Source organism: Anser brachyrhynchus, assembly GCF_964034855.1.
Source record: "Anser brachyrhynchus genome assembly, chromosome: 1".
In the NCBI taxonomy this organism is placed as follows: Eukaryota; Metazoa; Chordata; class Aves; order Anseriformes; family Anatidae; genus Anser; species Anser brachyrhynchus.
In genome coordinates, this window is record NC_137694.1 from 24,378,100 (window position 1) to 24,399,604 (window position 21,505).

General features: G+C 38.1%; 1 protein-coding gene across 15 annotated transcripts in view; it reads left to right on the forward strand.

Annotated features, from left to right (window-relative positions):
- Positions 1-21,505, forward strand: part of CADPS2 (calcium dependent secretion activator 2) — a 315,444-nt gene that overhangs the window by 88,418 nt on the left and 205,521 nt on the right. For 13 of the 15 annotated variants that reach the window (XM_080575606.1, XM_080575605.1, XM_080575613.1 and 10 more), the window contains one exon: positions 20,074-20,406. The exons of 1 other annotated variant lie outside the window; for it this stretch is intronic. In XM_080575606.1, the coding sequence (XP_080431732.1) occupies positions 20,074-20,406 (333 nt within the window). Of the gene's footprint in view, positions 1-5,875; positions 6,000-20,073; positions 20,407-21,505 lie in introns of those variants that run through there. One more of the 15 variants, XM_080575611.1, reaches the window with a different exon arrangement.

Sequence of the window (21,505 nt, forward strand, 5' to 3'; positions counted from 1 at the left end):
AAATTATGGCAAAGTAGGCTTAGCTAAGCTACTTTTGGACTGGAACAGTGCAATATTTGAAAACAAATCACAAAATTGCCTTTTTTTTCTCATATGACTTGCTTACCAGATAACTCTTGGGCATAACATTTGGGCAGTGTTCATAAACAGTGTTTGAGGAAGAAAACTGTGTCCTGATGGAGGATGCATCTGGTTTAATGTCTTTGTTCAGCTTTGTGATCGTTTCTGAACATGTGTGGGCAGGTGAGAGAAGGGGACCTGGCTGCATTTCGGTGGCTGCTGCATTCTGGGTCAGGGAAACCTCTGCTAAGGGGAAGATGGAAGCTCCTGGGTGGAAACTCAGTGGAGGGAATTTCTGGTTGACAGGGTGGGACAAGGAGGAAAAGGAAGATGGGGAATGACCTTTCAGCAGGGTGCGGACCCAGCCTAATGAGCAATAAAGAGGAAAGTGAAATTTTCTGGACTACAAAACCAAACCATGGAAAGGTGTCCACTGTGACCAGCTCCTGGACAGGAGATGAGGTTTAGAGTTCAAGGGCTGTTTTATCTGCATTTCCCAATGGATCTGAGTTCTCTTTATTTAAACTTTCCTACCTCTAGATTATTTTTTTTTTTTAATGTAGCTTTAGAATTTGGAAGCTTTGATATTTTCTGATGTGCTTAATTTAATTTCAAGGTGGGACAAATCCAGCATAGTGTCTTATCACAAATGGTGTAAGTAGGGGCAGCTGTTCTTAAAGCAGCATCTTGCGTTTAATTAAGTAGGGAAGAAATTGAAGGGATTAATTGATTGGAAAACTGTCACAAATCTTAATTGAAATTATAACCAAGATCTAATCAAAGTTCAATATAAGTCTGCTTCTGTAACTGACATTAAAACATACTGACTTTGCTGAAGTTTCGTTAGGGTTTGTTCAAACCTAGCAGTGGCTGCTCAGCTGGATGTGATTTTATTTTGGTGTCTGTTGTTCTTTGCATCTCAAAAGATCAAAGGCTGAGAGCGACAGTGATGTTTTCATCCCTTTTGACAATGTGTTTATGAGCTGCCTCTGTCATCGTTTCACCGCCAAGTCTCTTACTTGATGACATTGCAGCTTTAATTGCTTCCTGATTATAAGAGTGATGCTGCATCTTGCTCTGTGCCCAGGAGCTCCAAGATTTTGGTATAATTTAATGCAGAAAGATTCCAGACACAAATTACCAAAATATATATTATCTCGAAAGTTAAAGATGCTGAGCTTGGCTCTGCCAGCATATGAAGAAGTTCCTGCCAAAACCAATTGGATGCACCAAGCAAGGGGAATGGGGGTAGCTCTGTTAATGCCAAGGCAGCTTGCTTGTATTTGTTGTAGCTTGTGTGTGGTGTTGTAACTTGTGTGCATCTTCCTACCTGCAGCTGTTGCACTAGCACATGCTCTGGGATGTGACAGCGCTGTGATGCATCTTTATTCCAACACGCTGGGCTGTGTAGCTTGCAGGCAACAATCTTGTAAATCCTCTTTTGTTCCTCAACTCGGCAATAGAGAGTTAGCTTCTGTTTTCCTTCTTTTCGGGCAGTCGTGTACTTCATGGCTGCAGTGAGCATTAGACCCACCTCCTGGTAGTCTGTTTCATCTTACAGTTTGGCTCCTTCTCTTAATTTTGTCCCTTACCTGTTCAAACTCATGAGCCTTTTGCCAGTTTCATGATTGATAGGCTATGTTCTTAAGGACTGTAAGGGTGAGATAATGGCAATTGTTTCCCTGAGCAGAAATGTTAATTCTGCAGCAACACCAACAATATCAATTTTAAATACGTCTTACTGCTTTTTTACTAACTGTTGTTTTTCATTATTTAGTGATTAACACATGTATGCAAGTTCCAGAATATGTTAATCAGTTTGTAATACAAGTGTCTGGGAAGGTACAATCCTGTTTAAAAGTGGCTATGATAAGGACATCATTTCTGGCTGTCATACAGTTGATGAGTAAAATAAAAAAAACCTTGAGGGATTATTCTGGGCTTTTTAGAGCATCAAATTAGAAAATCTGTGTTTGAAGATGGCAGAAGGCTCCTGGTATGAGTAATGTGTTTCAGAAGCTGGCAGACGAATGGTGCAAATGTTTCCAAATACCCTGACACAGAATTGAGCTGCACTGATCTAAATAGTTTTTAGAAAAAAGGTAAGTCTGCTGCTTAGATAAGTAAGTGGGAAATATGTTTTCAGAATAGTCTAGAAGAAGCTATAATAAAAATGAAAAATCGTATGCATTAGTAGAGTTATGACTAGAAATTGAATGGAATAACAAAAGGAAAAATAAAATGAGGATAATTTGAGATCAGACTTTGGCTTTGCAGCATTTAGGATTTAGCCTTAGAGGTGACATGAGATGAATGCTCTTCTCTGTGCTCATAAAAACAAAAACAAAACATACACAAAAAAAAAAAAAGAGGATGTTGACTAATAGGCAAGTTGCAATAACCAAATAATTTAAAACTTATCTTGGCGTAAGTAGCACTGTTTTTACAGCAGGAGGGTAATGTTTGTCTGCTTATTACATTTGACTCGTATACCATTTGCATTCCTTGCCAGTGCTCTTGACTGGCCTAGCCTGAGAATATTTTGGAAGATCTACGTAGCTGCTATTGGCATTTAAAAGAAAAAGGAAGATAAAAAGTAAGGATAACTTCTTGTATCCTGGTAGGTTATTGAAGCAGCTGCCCACAGTTGGAGAAAAGGGACCGAGCTGAAGTTTAATTACTGTTAATTTGAAGCCAACATCATGATGGTGGTGGTTTTCCTTTCTTTTTCCATCTTCAGTTCTCTACCTTGTACTCATTGCTGGGAACTTCACTGCTCTTGGGGTGCACGGGTCTCTTCTTCACCTGCCTGGGCAAGGCAGGGGAATGAGATCTGCAATGAACGTGCTGCACGTTCACTGCGATAAGCCGTGGGGCGGTGCGGGAGAGAAAGGTCTCAGTTATAAGAGCTCTGTGAAGAGTATTTCCGCTTCTACAAGTCATTGAGATACTTTAGACAGCTAAGTAGGCTGGTCCTTTGGTAAACAACAAAAGTTACTCTAAGAAGTTCCTTTGCCTCTAGTCATTTCAGACCATCATTAACTGCAAGTGAAGTTTTGTAGGTTCTGCTGTTGGCAGCATCTCTCTCCAGGAGTGTGGTGTTCCTGAAGGCATCGGTTTGGAAAATTCTGGGTGAGGAGGAGGAAGCCACGTGAACAACACTGGTGCCCCAGGCTGGATGCCAGTTTTCTTACCCCAACTCTAGCACCCTCTGGGATTTTTTTTTTTTTTCTGGTAACTGTATAGTAATGGGCACTGCGGAGGTCAGGGATGGTGGGAGCTTGGCCAGTTCCAGGTGCTGCTGTGAAAACTAGAGACTGTTACTGGCCAGTGGGGCTCTAGGGAATTTACTGTTCACTTTTCTGTCTTAAATGTCTTGCTCAGTTAAATCCTTGGCATAGAATATGCTACCAGCAAAGCAAAATGGCTGATAATTGTAAAATAATAATAAAAAAGTAAGGTGTTCCTGACTTGGGATGATATATTGAAAAGTAGTCTTTAAAATGGCCTAGAGAATTACTATAGTGGAGTGAACTAACATTTTCCAAAAACTCAGTACTCTAAAGAGAGAGCAAAGTATGACTAAGAAGCCTCAAAGTTGCCATTAAAGCTATTTGGACCTTGACATATAATTGGAATGCATAAAAATAGTCTAATTTATAAAAGTTTGCACTTTGCATGCTAAAATCTAGAGGGATTAAACTGCAGACCAAATGTTCATTAATCTTCCCATTGAAGCATTGCTGTCTGATGTGTAGCCAGCTGGGTGATTATTAAATCTAAAGAAGGATTTAAGATTCAGAATGCATTTTGAAGCTTTTATGGTGTATTGTAACTTTTCTACTGACACCATGAATTGATCACCCTTGTGAAAAATTAATCAAGGAGAATGCATTGTTGCTTTTTGACACAAAAAGATTACACTTTATAATGGGGAAGGGATGAGACAGTACTTACGATAAAGGCTGACATTTTAAGAAAGTTGTATTGGAATAAAAATACTTACAGTACTACAGTTAACAGCTAATGATAATACATGCCAATAGCCTGCAGTAGTAACAGCTCTATATTACCTTTATACTACTTTCCAGAATAGAAATGTTATAATGTGAGTATGACTTTAAGAAAGAAGTCCAAATATAACATATTTGAAGTGTAAAAACAAAACAAACAATTCCCCAAGTACTGCATTTTCATGATGTATTGTCCCTCCCTGCATTTTCATTCATATTCCATTATTCATGTCTTCCTCCTAAAATAGAAACACTTTGAAGTACAGATTCTTTTTTTGGAACAAGGAGGCAATCTCTGTAACACCAAAAATGTTGGCATCACAAAGCAAATATTGTCTGTCGCATCAGCTTCTACATAAACTTGACTGTGTCATTCCATCTTTTTTTTTTTTTTTTATGTCATTCGAGGTCTTCTTTTTGTCCAGTTTAGAAACTTCTGGAAAGCATTCAACCACTTGTGTTGAGGAGATGCTTTGTAGCATGGTCAGGACAATGAATATTTCCAAGCTTTCATGTCCTCATTGTGGGGAGAGGGGAAGAGAGAGAGAGGTTCCTCCAGGGAGGGCATCAAAGCATTAAGTGCTCTGAGTTGTCCTTGATTAATTTGTCCTTTTCCAGCACATTGAAAGGGGTCTAAAATGGATGAGTTGCATAGCTAAGCATGGAGTGCAGCAATTCCTGTCCTTATTCTCCTCTGAATGGTTCCTTTCTCTAATTATGTAAGTACAGACTGAGATATATTCCTTTAATCTTTCCTTATTTTCTTGTCTCCTGTCCCACGGTTTTTGATGTCTACAGCAGTTTTGACCTTCTTTTCTCTTTTTTGACCTATTTGTTATTACTTTCATCAGTGATGATGGGATTTTTTTATTCTTTTATTTAGAGACAATCATAGTGGTTTATCCTAGCATTTACTCTCTCTCAGCTTTGCTGGTTTCCTTAGCCTGCAGAGTAAACTCAACGCTTCAGCCCTTCTTATCCACACACCCCAGAACTAAACAATCAAAACTAAATAGTACAGGGAAGGAGAGTGGCAGGTTAATTGCCTGGCTTTCAAAAAGTCTGAGGTAGGTGAATGTAGTAGTACTTCTGTTCAGTTTCCAGGAGTTTGCTGCCACTTTTTTTAGTTGCTGAAACAGGGATAGATAAATAAATTCCGGGATGACGTTCCAAGTGGCTTTGGCGCAATTTCTATTTGCTCATGTGTTTTTTTCAGCATTCAGCTGCACTGGCAGGATACATAAATTAGAAATCAAAAAAGTGATCCTGATGAGTCAAAGTTATACTTTGGGACAGCATACTTTTATAAAATGAAAGTAGTGTTGTATGGTGGTGGGGAATAGGGACTGAAAGGATCTCAGTAGACCTACTCTGACTATAGGCTGCCTGTTATTATGCTTAAAAGTTGAGATATAGGATGTTCATTCAAACTAAAAGCTATTAATTCATACTTGGGTGAAAATGGTTAGTTCAGGAGAGCGTTAATGGTAATAGGGAAATGAAATAGCCAATCCTTTTAATCTGACAAAATGAGCCCTGTGCACTACCAATGATAAAACTTGTCACTTACCTAACTTCCACTTTTCAGTCAAGTGGAATAAGAATTAGAACCACAAATCACTCTAGAAGAATAATCAGTGGAGTGAAGGAATGTTCTCTCATCCTCATTGTGCTTTCCTATTTACTTCAATTCTTCTCAAATTTAACAGAAAGAATTGGATCCTATATCTGTGACCTGGAAGGACTGTATCCTAAGAAACAAACACTATCCTAAGGGGCAAAGTGCTGGTTTTGTCTTTATTTTGTATGTGCTAAACAAGCACCAAAAAGTTAGCAAATTGAGGAGTTCAGCAAGTCAAATGGAAATGTGGGCTATTGATTTTGAACAGCTGTGTGCTTTTCTCAAGTTATCAGGTACCAAAGGAGGTAGGTGTGCATAAGCTAATCATCACCTGTGACTGAAACAAATGAGCATGTAAATGTTTTTTTCTATGTCTTTCAGCATGGCTTTGTTTTCTACTCACTATTTTTATGTACGTATGATTCCTTTTTGAAGCCTGCTTATTTCAGTCTTCAGTTTCCACTTTCTTCTTTCTGCCTTATTATTTCCAGCTGCTTTTTTTATCCTTCACCTTCTTCCTTCATAGTCAGGGATGGACACTTTCTGGATTTTTTTTGCAGGAAAATGAGCAGGACCAGTAGTGCAATGACAGTGAGTCTTTCTTCAGTGATATCTCCAGAGCATGCTACGTTGCACATTGAAGTTAATTACCTTTTCTAGCTTAATAGTAGCTAAAATAGACCCTTTGAATTTTCCATGCTTACAGCTTCCCATTAGTTCCCAAAGGCAGCAGTACTGGTTGTGCAGGGGGTAATGAAAGATCAACATGCTGGGGAGAGAGTACTCAGCTTACCCACTTAATGTAGAGAGGCAAGAAACTCTTGAAGCAATAAGTTCTGCAGTCAGCTCATAATGCTTGCTGAATTTCACTTTATTAACCAAGAAAACACACTTTGACAAGAAGAGGCTTTGTAAATGACTTCTTTGCCAAGTAGATGGTGATGGATAGAATCAGGGACAACAAACATGCTGCAGCCTTACACAGTGGAGGAAGAATTTCTGTACATGGTTAAGGGTAACCTTGGCTTTGTATCTCCATGCTGTACTGGTTTCATGGCTGCTATAATTTCTGTCTAGAATAAGCTGGGAAAATAATGTATGAATGAGTTGTTAGTAACTTCTCTTGCTTGGTGTGAGAGGTTCCCCTGGTGAAACTCATATAAAACTCCTGGATCAAGCATATACCCCAATATCTAACTGCTTTCCAAAGGTCCTCCAGTATTAATAACAGCACTTATAGGATACTTCTGGTTCCTTTAGCCAGGCCTGGGAAGGCCTGTTCTGCTACCTTTAACTTCTGGTGGGGAATGGGGTAGGGACATGGGACACCTATTACAGGCAATCATCTTCCGGGGCTCCATTTTATAAATTTGCCCTGTGCTTGGGTGAGGACTGACATTTTATTTTCCAGTTACCTTTGTGATACCTAACTCAAGCCAGGGTAAGTAAAAATGCAAAACCAGAGAGCTGTGTTTAGTCTGCATACACTGAAGTTACTGGGTAGGTGCCTCTCTCTCGTTCAGTTCACTCGTGGTTTCCAACTCCAGCAAGATGATAGTCTGGGTTTCACTGTCAGTGCTTGCCTCCGTTCTTGGTTACAAAAGCTAACTTGCTCACTGGTCTCCCTCTTTAAGATTTTTAGAGGTTTAAAATTAGTTAAATCTCTGCCCATGAAATGCCAGTAGTTCTTTTTTTAATGAGGAGATTGGCCAGTTTCCTTTGAATTAGAATAATATTTTTTTTCTTCCTTAGATGTGAAAGTTTCTTCATTGTATTACCAGGCATCTCCTGCATTTCCTTTGCAACAGATGTTCGCTTCAGAGCATAAAATTTCTCCCTCCCTTTGGGGTTGTGTGCCTTTGAGTATAAAATGCTTCCATTTGTGTTTGTGCTCTGTGTCAGTCAATACATTAGAAAGATGGATGATAAAAACATCTCATGTCTAGCATGTGGTTTAGGTTTCTCTTGGCATAATGGCAATTAACCACTTCAAGGTAACCTCTTCTTTTTGCCAGGCTGACAGCCAGCGTACCGGTTCTGTCGTAGAATCATTGAACTCAGTGGCAATGATTTTTTTTTTTTTTAGAATTGCTGTGTACAGTCTGTGCTTTCTTCCATGTCTTGAGAAGCGTCTACAGAGGATTGATGAAAGGACCATAGAGGTGTGATGCCAGACCTCCTGGCATTGCCTACATCAGACTTACAACATCTTAGCCAGGAGGAAAACAAAATGCAGACAGTGTGTTTTCTTCCTAGCAGCGTGTCAGGAGATGTCACAGTCCTATTATTTTGTATGCAGAATTACTGAGACTTCTTTTAATTGCAGGCTATTTCTTATGTTTCAACAAAGCAAGCATCACATTTTTGAAACATGCAAATCTATTTCTGCAGTCCTTTTACCTGCTTATCAGCTAGTTTCTCCCTGATACAGACAGCTGGAAAACCAGAAGTTTTTTTGTTTGTACTTACCCTCATGCATGAAGGTGCTTGAGACTCATCTGTGGAAAAGAGGATTTGCCTCTTCTGGCAGCTAATGTTGAACGTTTTGTTGTGGATCAGCCTGCACAGAGCTGGAACCATGTGAATATTCATTGCGTGTGTGAGCAGAGTCACAGAGAGGGAAGTTGGAGTACTTTGGATGTGTACATCCAGTGTTCTTTGGAAACAATTTTCCTCCAGAGTGCTGGTACCGTCTGAAGGCCAATACCATGGTGCACAAAGCCCTTCAGCACACTGCAGATAGACAGAGAACTCGGGGGCTTTGTTGGCCTTTAGTGCAAAGGGGGACTGTACTTTTAAAGAAAAGATAGTAGTGGCTTTAGGAAGTAGAGCTGTTACTAAAGTAATCCACAGCTATTCTCGTATAGGCACCGCTCTATAACTTGCTGCGTCTCACCAGGGTGCAAAGCCTCTTATTGCTGTTGTCAGCCTTGAAAGGAGGACAAATATGCTTGTTCCACAAGGGTGTCTGGGTAAGTTTAATAAATTAATCCAGAAGAAGACATGGCTTCTGGGTGAAACAGTTTTGTGGATTTTTTATGGTGGTTGTCACTATAGCTGTGCTTGCTCGTTATGCCAGAGGCGCGAACACTGCAGTACATGAGCCTGCAAAATGTGCAGCCAGTAGGAACAGAAATTCAGGAAGACTTTGGACAGCTGCTTGTGCCAATCCGAAGGAGACAAAGAAACAAATCCCAGTGCACAGTGATGTGTAATATGCTTACAAGTGTGTAGGCCTAGAGAAGTAGCATGCATTTTAGGTTGCAGGAGTTTTTTATTTAGGCTGCTGGTTGCTGAGCTATGGGAAATGTCCAATGTACAGCTATGATATTTGCCAAAAGACTTGAAGAAGACCAGGTAAACCTTCTAAAAATTTTGGCTTGTGATGGTTTTTGAAACTCTACTCTTGACAGGATATCATTGCTTAATACACTCCAGAACGGTAGGAGACATTCTATTAAAAAACAGGAGGAAAAAAATTAAATGCAAATTATGCCTCTTCAGACAGTGATTGTCCATTACTGTAAATTTGATTTCCCTTTCTCACCTTAATGTAATGTGACACTTTAAGCAGGTTTTAAAAACAAACAAACTTTCCTGTTAGCCAAAATTTAGTATTTTTTACTTAAGCATTTTTTTTTGCTGGCTTAGGTAATACTATGGAGTATACTTTGGGGAGAAGAAATGTGTGATTAAAAGAATCATGACATAATTACCTAAATAAAGATATAGGAGTTTATTAGTTTGATCTCTTACAATTGAGCATCTTTTGCTTTTTTCAGAAGGAAAGGACTCTGTTCTTTTATACAACAAGGTTTACACAAATAAAGTAGCCCTTTGACTCTAATAATTTAATTGAAAAAAAAAATCAAAATAGTGTCTGGAGGGTATTTCTGGGGTGTGAAGAGGGAGGAAGAAGAATTGCAAACCAGTCTTCTAAATGTATATATGTATATTTATAAAGATAAAAAATACTTCTGATTTCAAAATACTGAGCAAATTCCAATATGTAGCTCAATTTCCACACAGGTTCATCAGAGAATAGTTATTAAAAATAGTTGTTAAAATGTACTGGTAACTATTAGTCTCTTCTTAGAATAAAAATACTGTTTCAATGGCCAATGCAGTAAGTTATTTTTATGCTAGTTTAATAATATATGGTATAATATTATACTAAGCTACTACATAAGGTATTGCTTTGGATCAAAAATCTTGTTTGGTAGTCTGATTAGCTCATCCATCTAATCCCAATCTAAATAAAAGCTTCACAAATATATATATATATATATATATTATTTCTTTATAGACTCACAAGTGCAGTGAGACCATCATATCTGAAACTGATTTTTTTCTGCAGCTCTAGGGTATAGCAGCAAGCATCTTGGTTATAATAAGTGTTAATTCTTCCTAGGCATAAGCCTCGACTTTAACCCTGGAAGCTGTTGTCCAGACTGTCAGAAGTGTTTTGCACCATCATGAAAGCAACCCCAGTGGTCCATGCTAGGCATTGTACAGTTTAAGAACAAAACAGAACTGCTGAGCAATGTATGAGCCGATCCCAGAGAACATTGCTCGTGGCAGTGACTGAAGTGGGGAATATTTTTATTGAATGTGGAACAGGGAGGCCTTTAAGAAGTGGGTGAGAGTTGTTGGCTGTGCTGAGAGTTACTTATGAGCTCGTGTATGAGAGGCTTTGAGGATTTGCTGCAGAAGCAGCAAAGATGCTATTTAACATTGCACAGTAAAGGACTTGTGCTTTGTTTTGCATCAAGTAACATTTCAAACACAGTACGTGACTTCAAAAAAAAAAGGTAAGAGATGGTGCATGTCGTGTCCGATTTTTAAGAAACTTCATTCAATTCCTTTTAGTTCCATTTTGTCTTCTGCAGAAATTTTAGATTTCAGTTTAGCTCTGAAAATTTTTGACCCATAAAAAAAATACCTTGTACGTATCATAAACTCAGGAGTATGTACCTGCCAGCTCAGTGCAAAGCAGGAACAAGATTATGCAGTCATCTCCCACATACATCAATTAGCACATCAAGTCTGTTGTTCAGTGTTGTTTTCCTTTGTGGGAAGTGTCCTGGCAGCATAGACTTTCTGTGTAATCTTTTCTTAGTTGCTGTTTGTTGCTTAATCGTTCCTAGATTTCTTTTTTTACAGACATACTTCACCCATAAAACTACAAGAAACCCTGATAATCACTTCTATATGATTCCTGCTCTGTAATACTTCTAAAAATACTTATATCAGCTGATCATACTAGAAATCAAGTCTTAGGTTCAATGAATTCTTCAAGAACTTTATGTACTGCTTCTCTTCTCAAAAAAGTGTATTTTCTCCATGAGTAAAAGTAATACTTTTCCCCTAACTTGTGTTTTTCTGTTAACTTCAAGAAGCACATTGGGCACTTGAGCAGAGAGCACATCAGAAAAACACATAAGAAACCTGAAAAGCATTCACAAACGTGTGTTCCCTGGATTTCTATCAAAGTCCTTTTTACCCTTGTTCAGTCTTTATCAAAGACTTACTTCTGCTCATTTATATTTTTGAATTTTAATTTCTAATATGACATAGTTACTATTAATATAATTTTAGCTTTGTTTCAAGCAAGCTTAAAATAAAAAAATGCCCTCTAATATAAGAACGACTCCTTAAGTACAAAATGCTGTCCTCTGTGGTTGAACATCTATGTCTGGAGGATTGAGTTTTCCTGAAAAATCTCCTTGGAGAAAAATCTGTATCTGACAACCTTTTTTCTACTGTGAAAGAAACAACATCACATGAAAAAGTTCAGTTTTAACAATAGTGTATTTTAAGAATACCCCAAACCTCAGTTGCAGTATATTGGGATGAAAAAAATAAGTTTGAGACTTAGATAACTAACAAGCTGGCCTATCAGTTGTATGAGGTGGTGTAGGGGACACAGTGTGTGGCACTTGCATTGAAGTACACTTATAATTTGTGTGTGGAATACCGTTTAAAAACTCCTGAAACACTTGAAAGGTAGAATGCATGACGCTTTCAGAGGCTGAACATTCCTTACATGTGTTACAATGACGTGCTCATTAATTTTTTTCAAGAGAAAGAGAAGATTAAACTTCAAAGGTTTATATGGGTGCATTGATATTCAACAATTGTAGAATTTAAGTATTGCATGGTAAGTAGCAGTGTCAGATGGATAAAGCAAGCGGCAGCTGCTACTTCGGGCACAGTGGGTCCATCCTCACTACATCTGTATAACCCTCACCAAAATCTTTTGAGTCTTACTGCTCTGCACTGAGCAGAGGTGATTGGCATGGGAGGTGCATCCCAGCTGCCCAGGGAGGCTCCCACCAGCTAAAGGGCAATGGTGCCACCATCGCTGGTGGCAGTTGGGTGAAGCAACCCAACTCCCAGCAAACTTGGCCCTGTGACAAGCTCCAGCTCCACCTGGGAAAAGTGTCCTTACAGTGTGTTTCTTCTCGGCCAAGAGAGGGAGGTTACAAAATGAGTCTGTCTGCTGCACTGGACTATTTCTGTCCACAGCAGTGTTTTTCTATAGCAGTGCTCCTGAGGGAGCAGGAAGAATTGTCAGCAAGTTTGCTAATGGCACAAAGCTGTTTGGTGCAGTTGACATGCTGGAGGGAAGGGATGCCATCCAGAGGGACAGGCTTGAGAGGTGGGCCTGTGTGAACCTAATGAAAGTCAACAAGGCCAAGTACAAGGTCCTGCATCTGGGCCAGGGCAACCCCAAGTACAAATACAGGCTGGGTAGAGAATGGATTGAGAGCAGCCCCAAGAAGAAGGACCTGGGGGTGTTGGTTGACAAGAAGCTTAACACAAGCTGGCAATGTGCTCTTGCAGCCCAGAAAGCCAGCTGTATCCTGGGCTGCATCAAAAGAATTGTGGCCAGCAGGGCAAGGGAGGTGATTGTCCACCTCTAGTCTGCCGTTGGGAGACCCCACATGGAGTACTGTGTTCAGCTTTGGGGCCCCCAGCACAAGAAGGATGTAGAAGTATTAGAATGAGTCCAGAGGAGGGCCACAAAGATGATCAAGGGGCTGGAGCACCTCTCCTGTGAAGACAGGCTGAGAGAGCTGGGGTTGTTCAGCCTGGAGGTTTCCCCAGAGCCTTCTCTTACAGCGGCCTTCCAGTACCTAAAGGGGGCCCACAGGAAAGCTGACTCTGTCAGGGACTGACTGTCGTGACAGGACAAGGAGTAATGGCTTTAAACTGAAGGAGGGTAGGTTTAGATTAGATACTAGGAAGGAATTCTTCACTCAGAGGTTGGTGAGGCACTGGAACAGGTTGCCCAGAGAAGTTGTGGATGCCCCATCTTCTGGAAATGTTCAAGGCCAGGTTGGATGGACTTAGAGCAACCTGCTCTGGTGGGAGGTGTACCTGCCAGAGCATTTTGTTCCAGGCTGGGAAGAGAACAGTGTGGAAACTGGCATGTAATGGAGTTGTTGCAAGAACTTCACCATTAAAGAACATGTCTGGGTTGGTGGTGTCTTCTCAGTGGCAACACTGCAATGCTTGCAGCTTCTTAGCAAGTTTAGGAATCATAGAGAATTGAAGGTTTGGAATAGGCCTAATTAGGAGGGGATCGTGTACTTTCACAAGCAAACTAAGTTTGCACCAGCAAATGGAACAGTCAGCGTGATCACCTAGGACTGTCCAAGTAGAGGTAATGAAGCATTTATTATGGTTCTCATTGGAGCAGAAGATACTGTTACAGATATGATTGGCAATGTGGAAGACATTTCATGTTTAATTTGCAATGGCAGACGAATGATTGTAGCAACAGAATCAGGAAGCTACCAGGACTCTTGGGTGAACCACTATTTAGAGTCCCTCATTGTGTAGAGTTGCTGGGGTGTTTTACCCACCTATTACTGTGCTGGAACATGCAGGATACCAAGAGACGCCAGAATTTAACAGAAGCGAAAAAAGCTATTAGCTAACTTGAACTGTGTGTCCAAAAAAAAAAAAAAAAAAAAGGTGATAAGGGAGCTGGTTCAGATGATATCTAGGGCGTCTGGAAGTCTACTGTCCCAGAGACATAGTGTGCATTTTGAGCTGTAGCCACCTTTTCCATGAGAGATGCACTGAGCTCTGGCTGTTAAGGTGTGAGACGTGTCTAGTGTGTTAATGTGATCTCCTCAGAGATGCAGGAACAGCAGTGACTGTCAAAAACAAAGAAAAATTTACAGCTGCTTTTGTGGCTAATGAAGGTCTCAGTACTGCTTTCCTTAATGAAGAAGAGAAACTCAGTGCAGTTGTGCTAGTGGAAGGTGCACAGGGGCCAGCTGTGTATGAGTAAGGAACTTCCTTTTCAGTCTGATAAATCAATTTTGTGGTCTGTCTGTGCCTCCTCAGTATCCTCTTGAATTTGAAAATATCAAAGGAAGTTTTGTTTAAATAAAACCTCATGTTTTGTTGCTACACACAAGTTGTACTCAAAACATAAGAAGCAGTAAGTTATAGCTAAATTCAGTTTCTCTCCAAAATGGTAATGGACAACCAGGACTGACTTGAAAGCTTTTCTATGTGTGTGTCTGCCAGTGTGTGTATATACATGAATACTTACATACTTAGACACATGCATTTTTATATATGGACACATCTCTAAAATTAACATTTCAGTTTTCATGTGACTAGCAAGAAGGCACTTCGCACTTCTGTGTTGAAAAAAGGTGTTTCTTTAAAACTTACTATCTAAAATGAGGCATTTTTATTTCATAGCACAGAATATAGCACAAATGTATGTGGTGTTCTGCAACACCACATATTTGTATGATAAACAACATTTTTTGCAACTAAAAATATTGGGGCTTTGCTTTTTATGTTTTACTTTAGAAGAGAATGTTAGTATGAAAGTGAGATTTTGATTAAAAATTGTAATGTATATATCAATATATTTCCATTTTGATGTAAGATACATCCATTTGGAGTGCACTTTTTTGTTTGTTTGTTTGGTCCTTTGTTTAAAAAAAAGGAGGGGGGCGGGGGTTAAATCACATTTTTTTCTCTTTATCAAACTGTTTTACAGAGTTTCCTGCCTGAGAATAAAAGGGCTTGTAAAATAATTTGATTAGCGCCAACTTGGTGCTTTGCCAGTTGGTATTGTGCCTAGAGCTGAATCAGGCTCTACCAAGAGAGCTGATACATAAGCAAGTAGCTGAAAGGTCATGTTTTAGTGGTATGTGTAGCAGGATTGCAAAATGTTATTTTTTAATAATAACACCACTTATACAAACTGGTAGAAACATTATATATATTTATAACTGTTGTGTTGCGTTTTTTTCTTCTACGTGAGCTAAAAATGTGACCTTAATAGAAAACTGTCTCTTTGGGTCTTTTAAATGAAGTAAAATGTATAAAAGTTACTAACATGTGGCCTAATAGACCTCACATTTAATCTTTTTACAAAGAAAAGGTGAAGGTTAGCTACAGTTGCGTTTATGCAAACTCTTTGGTGTATTGCTAATGTTTTTTCTAAGCTTTGTGGAAGGCAAAACAATTATCATGTTTATGTTGCTTGCATATATAATTAGATAAATTTGGTAAGGTATTTGATAAGTAAAGATATTATTCAAGGGGTATGTGCTAGAAGAAAAAGCAGTCCTTTGTTTAATATTTCCAACATTTGAGTTTTGAGCACTCCTAAGTTATGATTTTCATCACTAAACAGAAATATATTTTTATTGTAACTATCTAGTGCTACAGACTACTTTGAATTAAGCTTTTTACTATCATTTGCAACAGTTGAAATTTCATAAATATAATTATTGGATAAAAATGAATTTAAACCGTACTTCAGTAGATACTTGCAAATGATTGTCACTGTAATTATAAAGAAAGATGAATTTGAGGCAAATTTTTGTTTTGATTTTTAATTCCTTACTTGATCATCTTTGAATGGCTATGATACGATATCTATCAAAGACTGTAGTTATGGCTCCATCCAGGAATAATTAGAAGGACTATGAATAATGTGAACTGAAAAATTTTCTCATGATAGATGTATTAGGCCCATCAAAACATGGCTTTTAACAGTAATTTTTTTCTGGAATGTAGTGTGTGTTTTAGTAGAGCCTTTCTTTTCGGTGTTTGGTAGCTTATTAGCAGTAGGTAACATGGGGAGTTGGTGTTGACTTAGATTCAGGGACACAACAATGACACTAAAAGTTCAAATGGTGACTGGCAAAGAGCATCACCCTAGAATTTCTTCGAGGAAGTCAAGAAAATACTGATAGAAACAGGAAGTAATTCATTAGAAACTTCGTCTTTTGTCAAGTTATTTCTAAATAACATGAGGGTTTCTGAAGATCATGCCTGATCTATTAAGTACAGTTCCCTGTAGAATTAGTTTTCTTTGTCCCTACAATAACTTTGTCTGATATTTTGTATTTTACATTAAAACATCTAATAATATTTTCTTTCCAGAGACTTGAGATAACATTTTAGCACCGGAGGTTTTGAATGATTATTTAATTTGAACTAAGTCTCGTGATCAGACAGTCCAAGTACAGGAATAAAAGGAAGAACAGCTGACAACTCAGTGAATGTACTTAATTACTGTTTTGCTTTAAAGATATGTATCAACACAAATATTTTCCCTGCTGGGGATGGTTATGCAAATAATCCACGTTGAAGAGAAACTAGAGGACTGCGTTAAGACCACTGTAAAAGCTTACATATTTCGCTGCAAAAATGAATGCTGTCAAGAGAGTACCGCCAGTGTTGTAAAGCGTGCATGTATCCTGATTTATAATCCCAGTCTGGGTTCTGGAGCCACAGGTACTCAGTCAGGTGGGCTTTCTGGAACGATAGTGGAAACAATAACCTAATTGGCATGAACCTAGTGACCGAACATTCTTCGTATAGTAGCAACTCCTACAATCTTCTATTGAGAAGTAAAAAATAGCAGGTGTAAAATGACTCAGAAAAGCTTTAAAACTGAGGAATCAAATCTCAGGAAATACAACTGAAGCAAAGGATTTTGAATTTAGCGTGAAGTGTACCATATGTATTTCAGGAACAGGAATAGCAAGATATTTAACAGCTTTTTAATGCATCTTATTGTATTGAATCTGAAGCACATACTGTACACTCCTAACTCAATTTTCATTCTCTTATGGTTTTCTGTTGCAAACAAGGGCTTAAAAACAGAATCTTTCTATTAAAGTGTTACTATTATTTCTTAAGTATCGCAAATACAAGTAGTTCGTTTTCAAGATTGTTACATTTTTTCACTTCAGGAAAAATTGTGGTAAATTGCCACTCAAAATGAAGAAGGATGATAAGAGCTTTAGGTCAAATGGATTCCTATTCAGACCCATCCAGATACTTATATTAGTCTGTTAATTCACACCTTGGGTTTATATTTTGAATAATTGTCTTTAATCATACCATAGATTTTGCTAAAAAATATACTGGAATAATTTATGAATATTTAATTCAAATACAATTCATGATGAAATACTTCAGAAAAGAACATTTTAAGGTCAGATATATCCATTTAGCATGCTCGCTTGTATCTTATATATATTTAAAAACTGTTACAAGCATTTTCTGTTTGACTGGCAGCATCAATATTGATGACTCTTGAAAAGATGGATTATGTACATTGTTTTAAATAGTGTTAATTTGCAGTGATCAAGTTGCTTCAAATTCTTGAAAGACAACGTTTGGTTTTATTTGAGTTTGAATTTTTTTTAATCCTTTCTTTTTTGTTGTTTTTCTCTTTTTCTCTTTTTCTCTCTTTTTCTTTCTTTTTTTTTTTTTTATGAGGGATATGGAATAGATACAGATTGTATTTTGTATTTGCAAATACCTGTATAAAAATCTGTTTCGCTCAACATCAATATGCCATTATTCTCTCAATGTTGCAGACAACAAATGTTAAAATGGTACTCTCATTTCACATGTAAGTGCTGAAAAATGGAACAGATTTTTACTGGCATCTCCTAGAAAACCAAGTTCAAAATCAGAAATAAGTTTTGAATTATTCTGGTTTGAAAGTCAAGTTCTAGTGGCTTTTCAGCCCCTGCATTCTGAATTAATTGTTTTGAATGATATGACTGAAAGAAAGTAATGAGAAGTAAATAATACTCTGATGATTTTACAGTGTGTATTTTGCATGTATAAATATATATTTATTAGAGTGATCCAGTTATGTATGTTATTTATAAGATAATGCAATCTTGGATAAGCATGAGGGTTTTTTTGCAGGGGAAGAGCACATAAGTATTCTCATTTTCATTCTTTCTTCTGCATCTGCTTTTTCTCGTTAGGTATGCAAAATAACATGATGGTGTATTTAATGCTGTTTATGACAAAAAGAAATAGCTGAAGTTAGTCTGCAGTCATCTTTTTTTTTTAATATTTTTGTTCCATTTTCTTTGCAGTGAAGCTGTTGGAGGGATGAATTAATTGTAATTGCAGACTGCTGGAACAAGGAAAGGCTTAATATCCTTGTACCTGTTTGTGTTGATAAATTTTATTGCCAAGTGGAATTTCTGACTATTATTTGTTTTGAAAAGAGATTCAATATTTGTGTGGCATTTTAAGGAAATTAACTTCATTATTAATTGACAGTAACCATGTCAACTCTCTTTTAGTGATAAAAGTTTCACCTTATATGGTTGTGTTTCCAAATAAAGAAATTCATCATGGCACAGACAGAGCACAAAACGTGAATAGAAGATATTGGTGATGTTTTAAGCTTTTGGGCCAAGTTCTTTAAGGCTTAATCTGCACCCTTCAGTACAACATCAATAAGGATATCTATTAAAAGATTTTTTTTAAGGTAGCTGCATTTTAAAGATTCTGCAGGAAAAACATGGATCAACAAGCACTGGGATTTTTAGGATATGGTTTTCTTGTCCTGTTTCCATCCTCGTACTCCTCTCTGCACAGCTTTTTAGCTGCTCTCCCACTCCTCTGTTTTGTCTTTTCCAGATGAATCTCAGTAATGTTTAGGGTGGTTGTTAGGTGCACTGTCTTCCATAGCGTGATGGTATTTGGTGACAGAGCTCTGCTGTGCTGTAATCTCCATTCATTGCATTTTAATAGCTCTTGGTCACAAAAATCATCACCTGAAAGTTCAGTTTTCTCTTCTTCCACTTCATGGCATCTGACTGAAGAGAGAAAATGGTCAGAAAGGTGATGGAAAGGGAATCTGTTTTGACCACATAGCATCAAATCTTTTCTTTGTGTTTCAGCTGTGCTTGGGGTGTAGGTTTGGCACCCAAGCCACCCCCCTGCAACCCAGCCTTGCAGGCTGGAGGACTCCAATCCACCTCCCTCTGCCGTGGGAAGCTGGCTGGGTCCCTCCTGGGTGGTTCTCCCCTGGGGACCTGTTCAACACCAATATGCAGTTTATGACTTCTGCAAGGCACGTGTTTGTTGTTTAAAATGCTGGACATGCCACAGCCGTCATCTTTTTGTTGGCTGTATTTAGTAGAAGAACAGTGTAGTGTCATGAGACTTATTACTAGAAATCAATTGTCCATGCAGTGGCTGGAAAGATCAAGCTTGCCAAGGTCAATATTAGAAGAGATGAATGCAACTGCCCTTGAACATCGAAAAGCTCTTGCAGAATGATGTGATTTGTTGCTGTAATTTGCCTTGTCATATTTTATAGTACATGTACTTGGGAGGTTTTTTGGTGTTGGTTTTTGTTTTGTTTTGTTTACACAGAGAATTCTGTGCTCTGTCTCCAATATTGTATCCACAGTAGTAAAACCATTTTTTGCATTTTGAGTGTTTCTTCTCTCTATTGTTAATATTGATTGCAATAATTCTCTAGTGCTTTTTCTTTTTTCTTTCTTTCCTTTTTTTTTTTTTCCTCCTTTTCTGGACTTCTGTCTCCTCTTCCTTGATTTTCCTAGCTATCTTAAAGATATTTTTTTCACTCATTATACTGCCAAGTTTTAAGACAATGTAGCTTCTTCATGAGTTACTTGCAAGTATCTTCAGACTCCTGTGATTTTAATGGAGGAAAGATTAATGAAATCTTGTAGGTAAGTTTTAAATTAGCTGCGGTTAATTTAGACTTCATTCTAGCTTAGCTATTGTAGAAGTACTTTAACAGCTACTTAAGTATTTGTTCAATGCAGAAACTTACTTTATGAACATGTAATTATTCATTACTTATTCACATGAACGTGTATTATTTATTACTTATGAACATGTATTTATTCATAATTTCTTTATGAAAATTGGAGCAACTTTGACCTGTGGAACTCCTCCCAACAAAGCCATTTCACATAGGAAGAAAATATTAGCCTTCAATAACACCCCTTTATTAAGACATTGTTTTTTCTCTGTGTCCATGCCTAACTTCATTTTTTATTTTTCTCTTTTTTTTTTTCTCTCTTTTTGCAAAAGGTATTTCTCAAGAGTGACCGGGTTGCAAGAATGGTTCACAGTGGAGGATGTTCTGCAAATGACTTTAGAGATGTTTTTAAGAAAAACATAGAAAAGAGGGTCCGAAGTTTGCCAGAAATTGATGGATTGAGCAAAGAGACAGTGTTAAGTTCTTGGCTAGCCAAATATGATGCCATATACAGGGGAGAAGAGGACTTTTGCAAACAGCCGAATAGAATGGCTTTAAGTGCTGTATCGGAGCTGATTCTGAGCAAGGAACAGCTTTATGAAATGTTTCAACAGATTCTAGGGATCAAAAAATTGGAACACCAGTTGATTTATAATGCCTGCCAAGTAAGTATTGGTGCCACTCGGTTCTGTTGTGTTCGAAATCGCTCCCCCCAACCCCTTCCAACAGGTCGAGTGCTTCCTCACCTTGCGCAGAAGGCTTCAGTTTTAAGTGCACCTCCATACTTCAAGGAAGTGAAGCCCCTCAGGACGGAATCTGTGCATCATTTGGCCACTGGAAAGTATTTGGAAAAAGGGTATGCTAGAGTATATGGTACTTATGCTACAGAGATCTTCTGAGCCCTTTTACAGTGTCACAGCTCCAGTGAGCTGTGTGATTCTGCAGAATGCTCTATAGTCTATATACCTGCATACCTATGTATAAACTACATATGCATGTTTGTGTATGTATATACATCTTTATATATATTTGTGTATACATTTGTATGTATGTGTATACATCTTTAAAAGAAATTTGCTGCCATAGGTAGATAGATGATAGATACTGAATTCAGAATGCTCTTGGCCATGCAGTGTCTAGAACTTCAGTTTGTTGGAACTGTTCTTAATTCACATACAGGTATATCATGAAGCTAACGTCTGCAACATGCAGGCTGGTCAAGAAGCACTGACATCTTCAGGAATAATCCTGCTTATTTGCGTGTGGTTTTGCCTAATAGAACATGCAGGCATAGGATAACTCAGTTTGGAAAAGACCTCAAGAGGTCATTCAGCCCAATGTTGTGCTCGAATCAGGGTCCTCTGTGCAGACAGACCAGGTTACTCATGGCTTTATCCAGCTAGGTCTTAAAATCCCCAAAATAGACTGCACAACCTCTCTGGGCAACCTGTTCCAATATTAAAAGCACAAAAAAAATAACATTTTTTTCCCTCCAAAAGCATATAATCTGTTACTTATAGTAGAAACTGTAGGACTTTGTCCCTCTGGTGTCTGATGATTGTTAAATCTTGCTTTATATGTCACTGTGAATGGTCAAAATCTGCTGTTGTTCTGTATTGTGCTAGAGGAACACAAACAAATATGACTGTAGAGCTTTGAACAATTAAACAAAAAAATTGTTCCTTTAGTCTAGAAGTGGTTCTGGTGATATATGGTCCACTAGGTTCTTGTGTCTGTGTGCTTGAAGGCTTCTTGGTTTTGGTT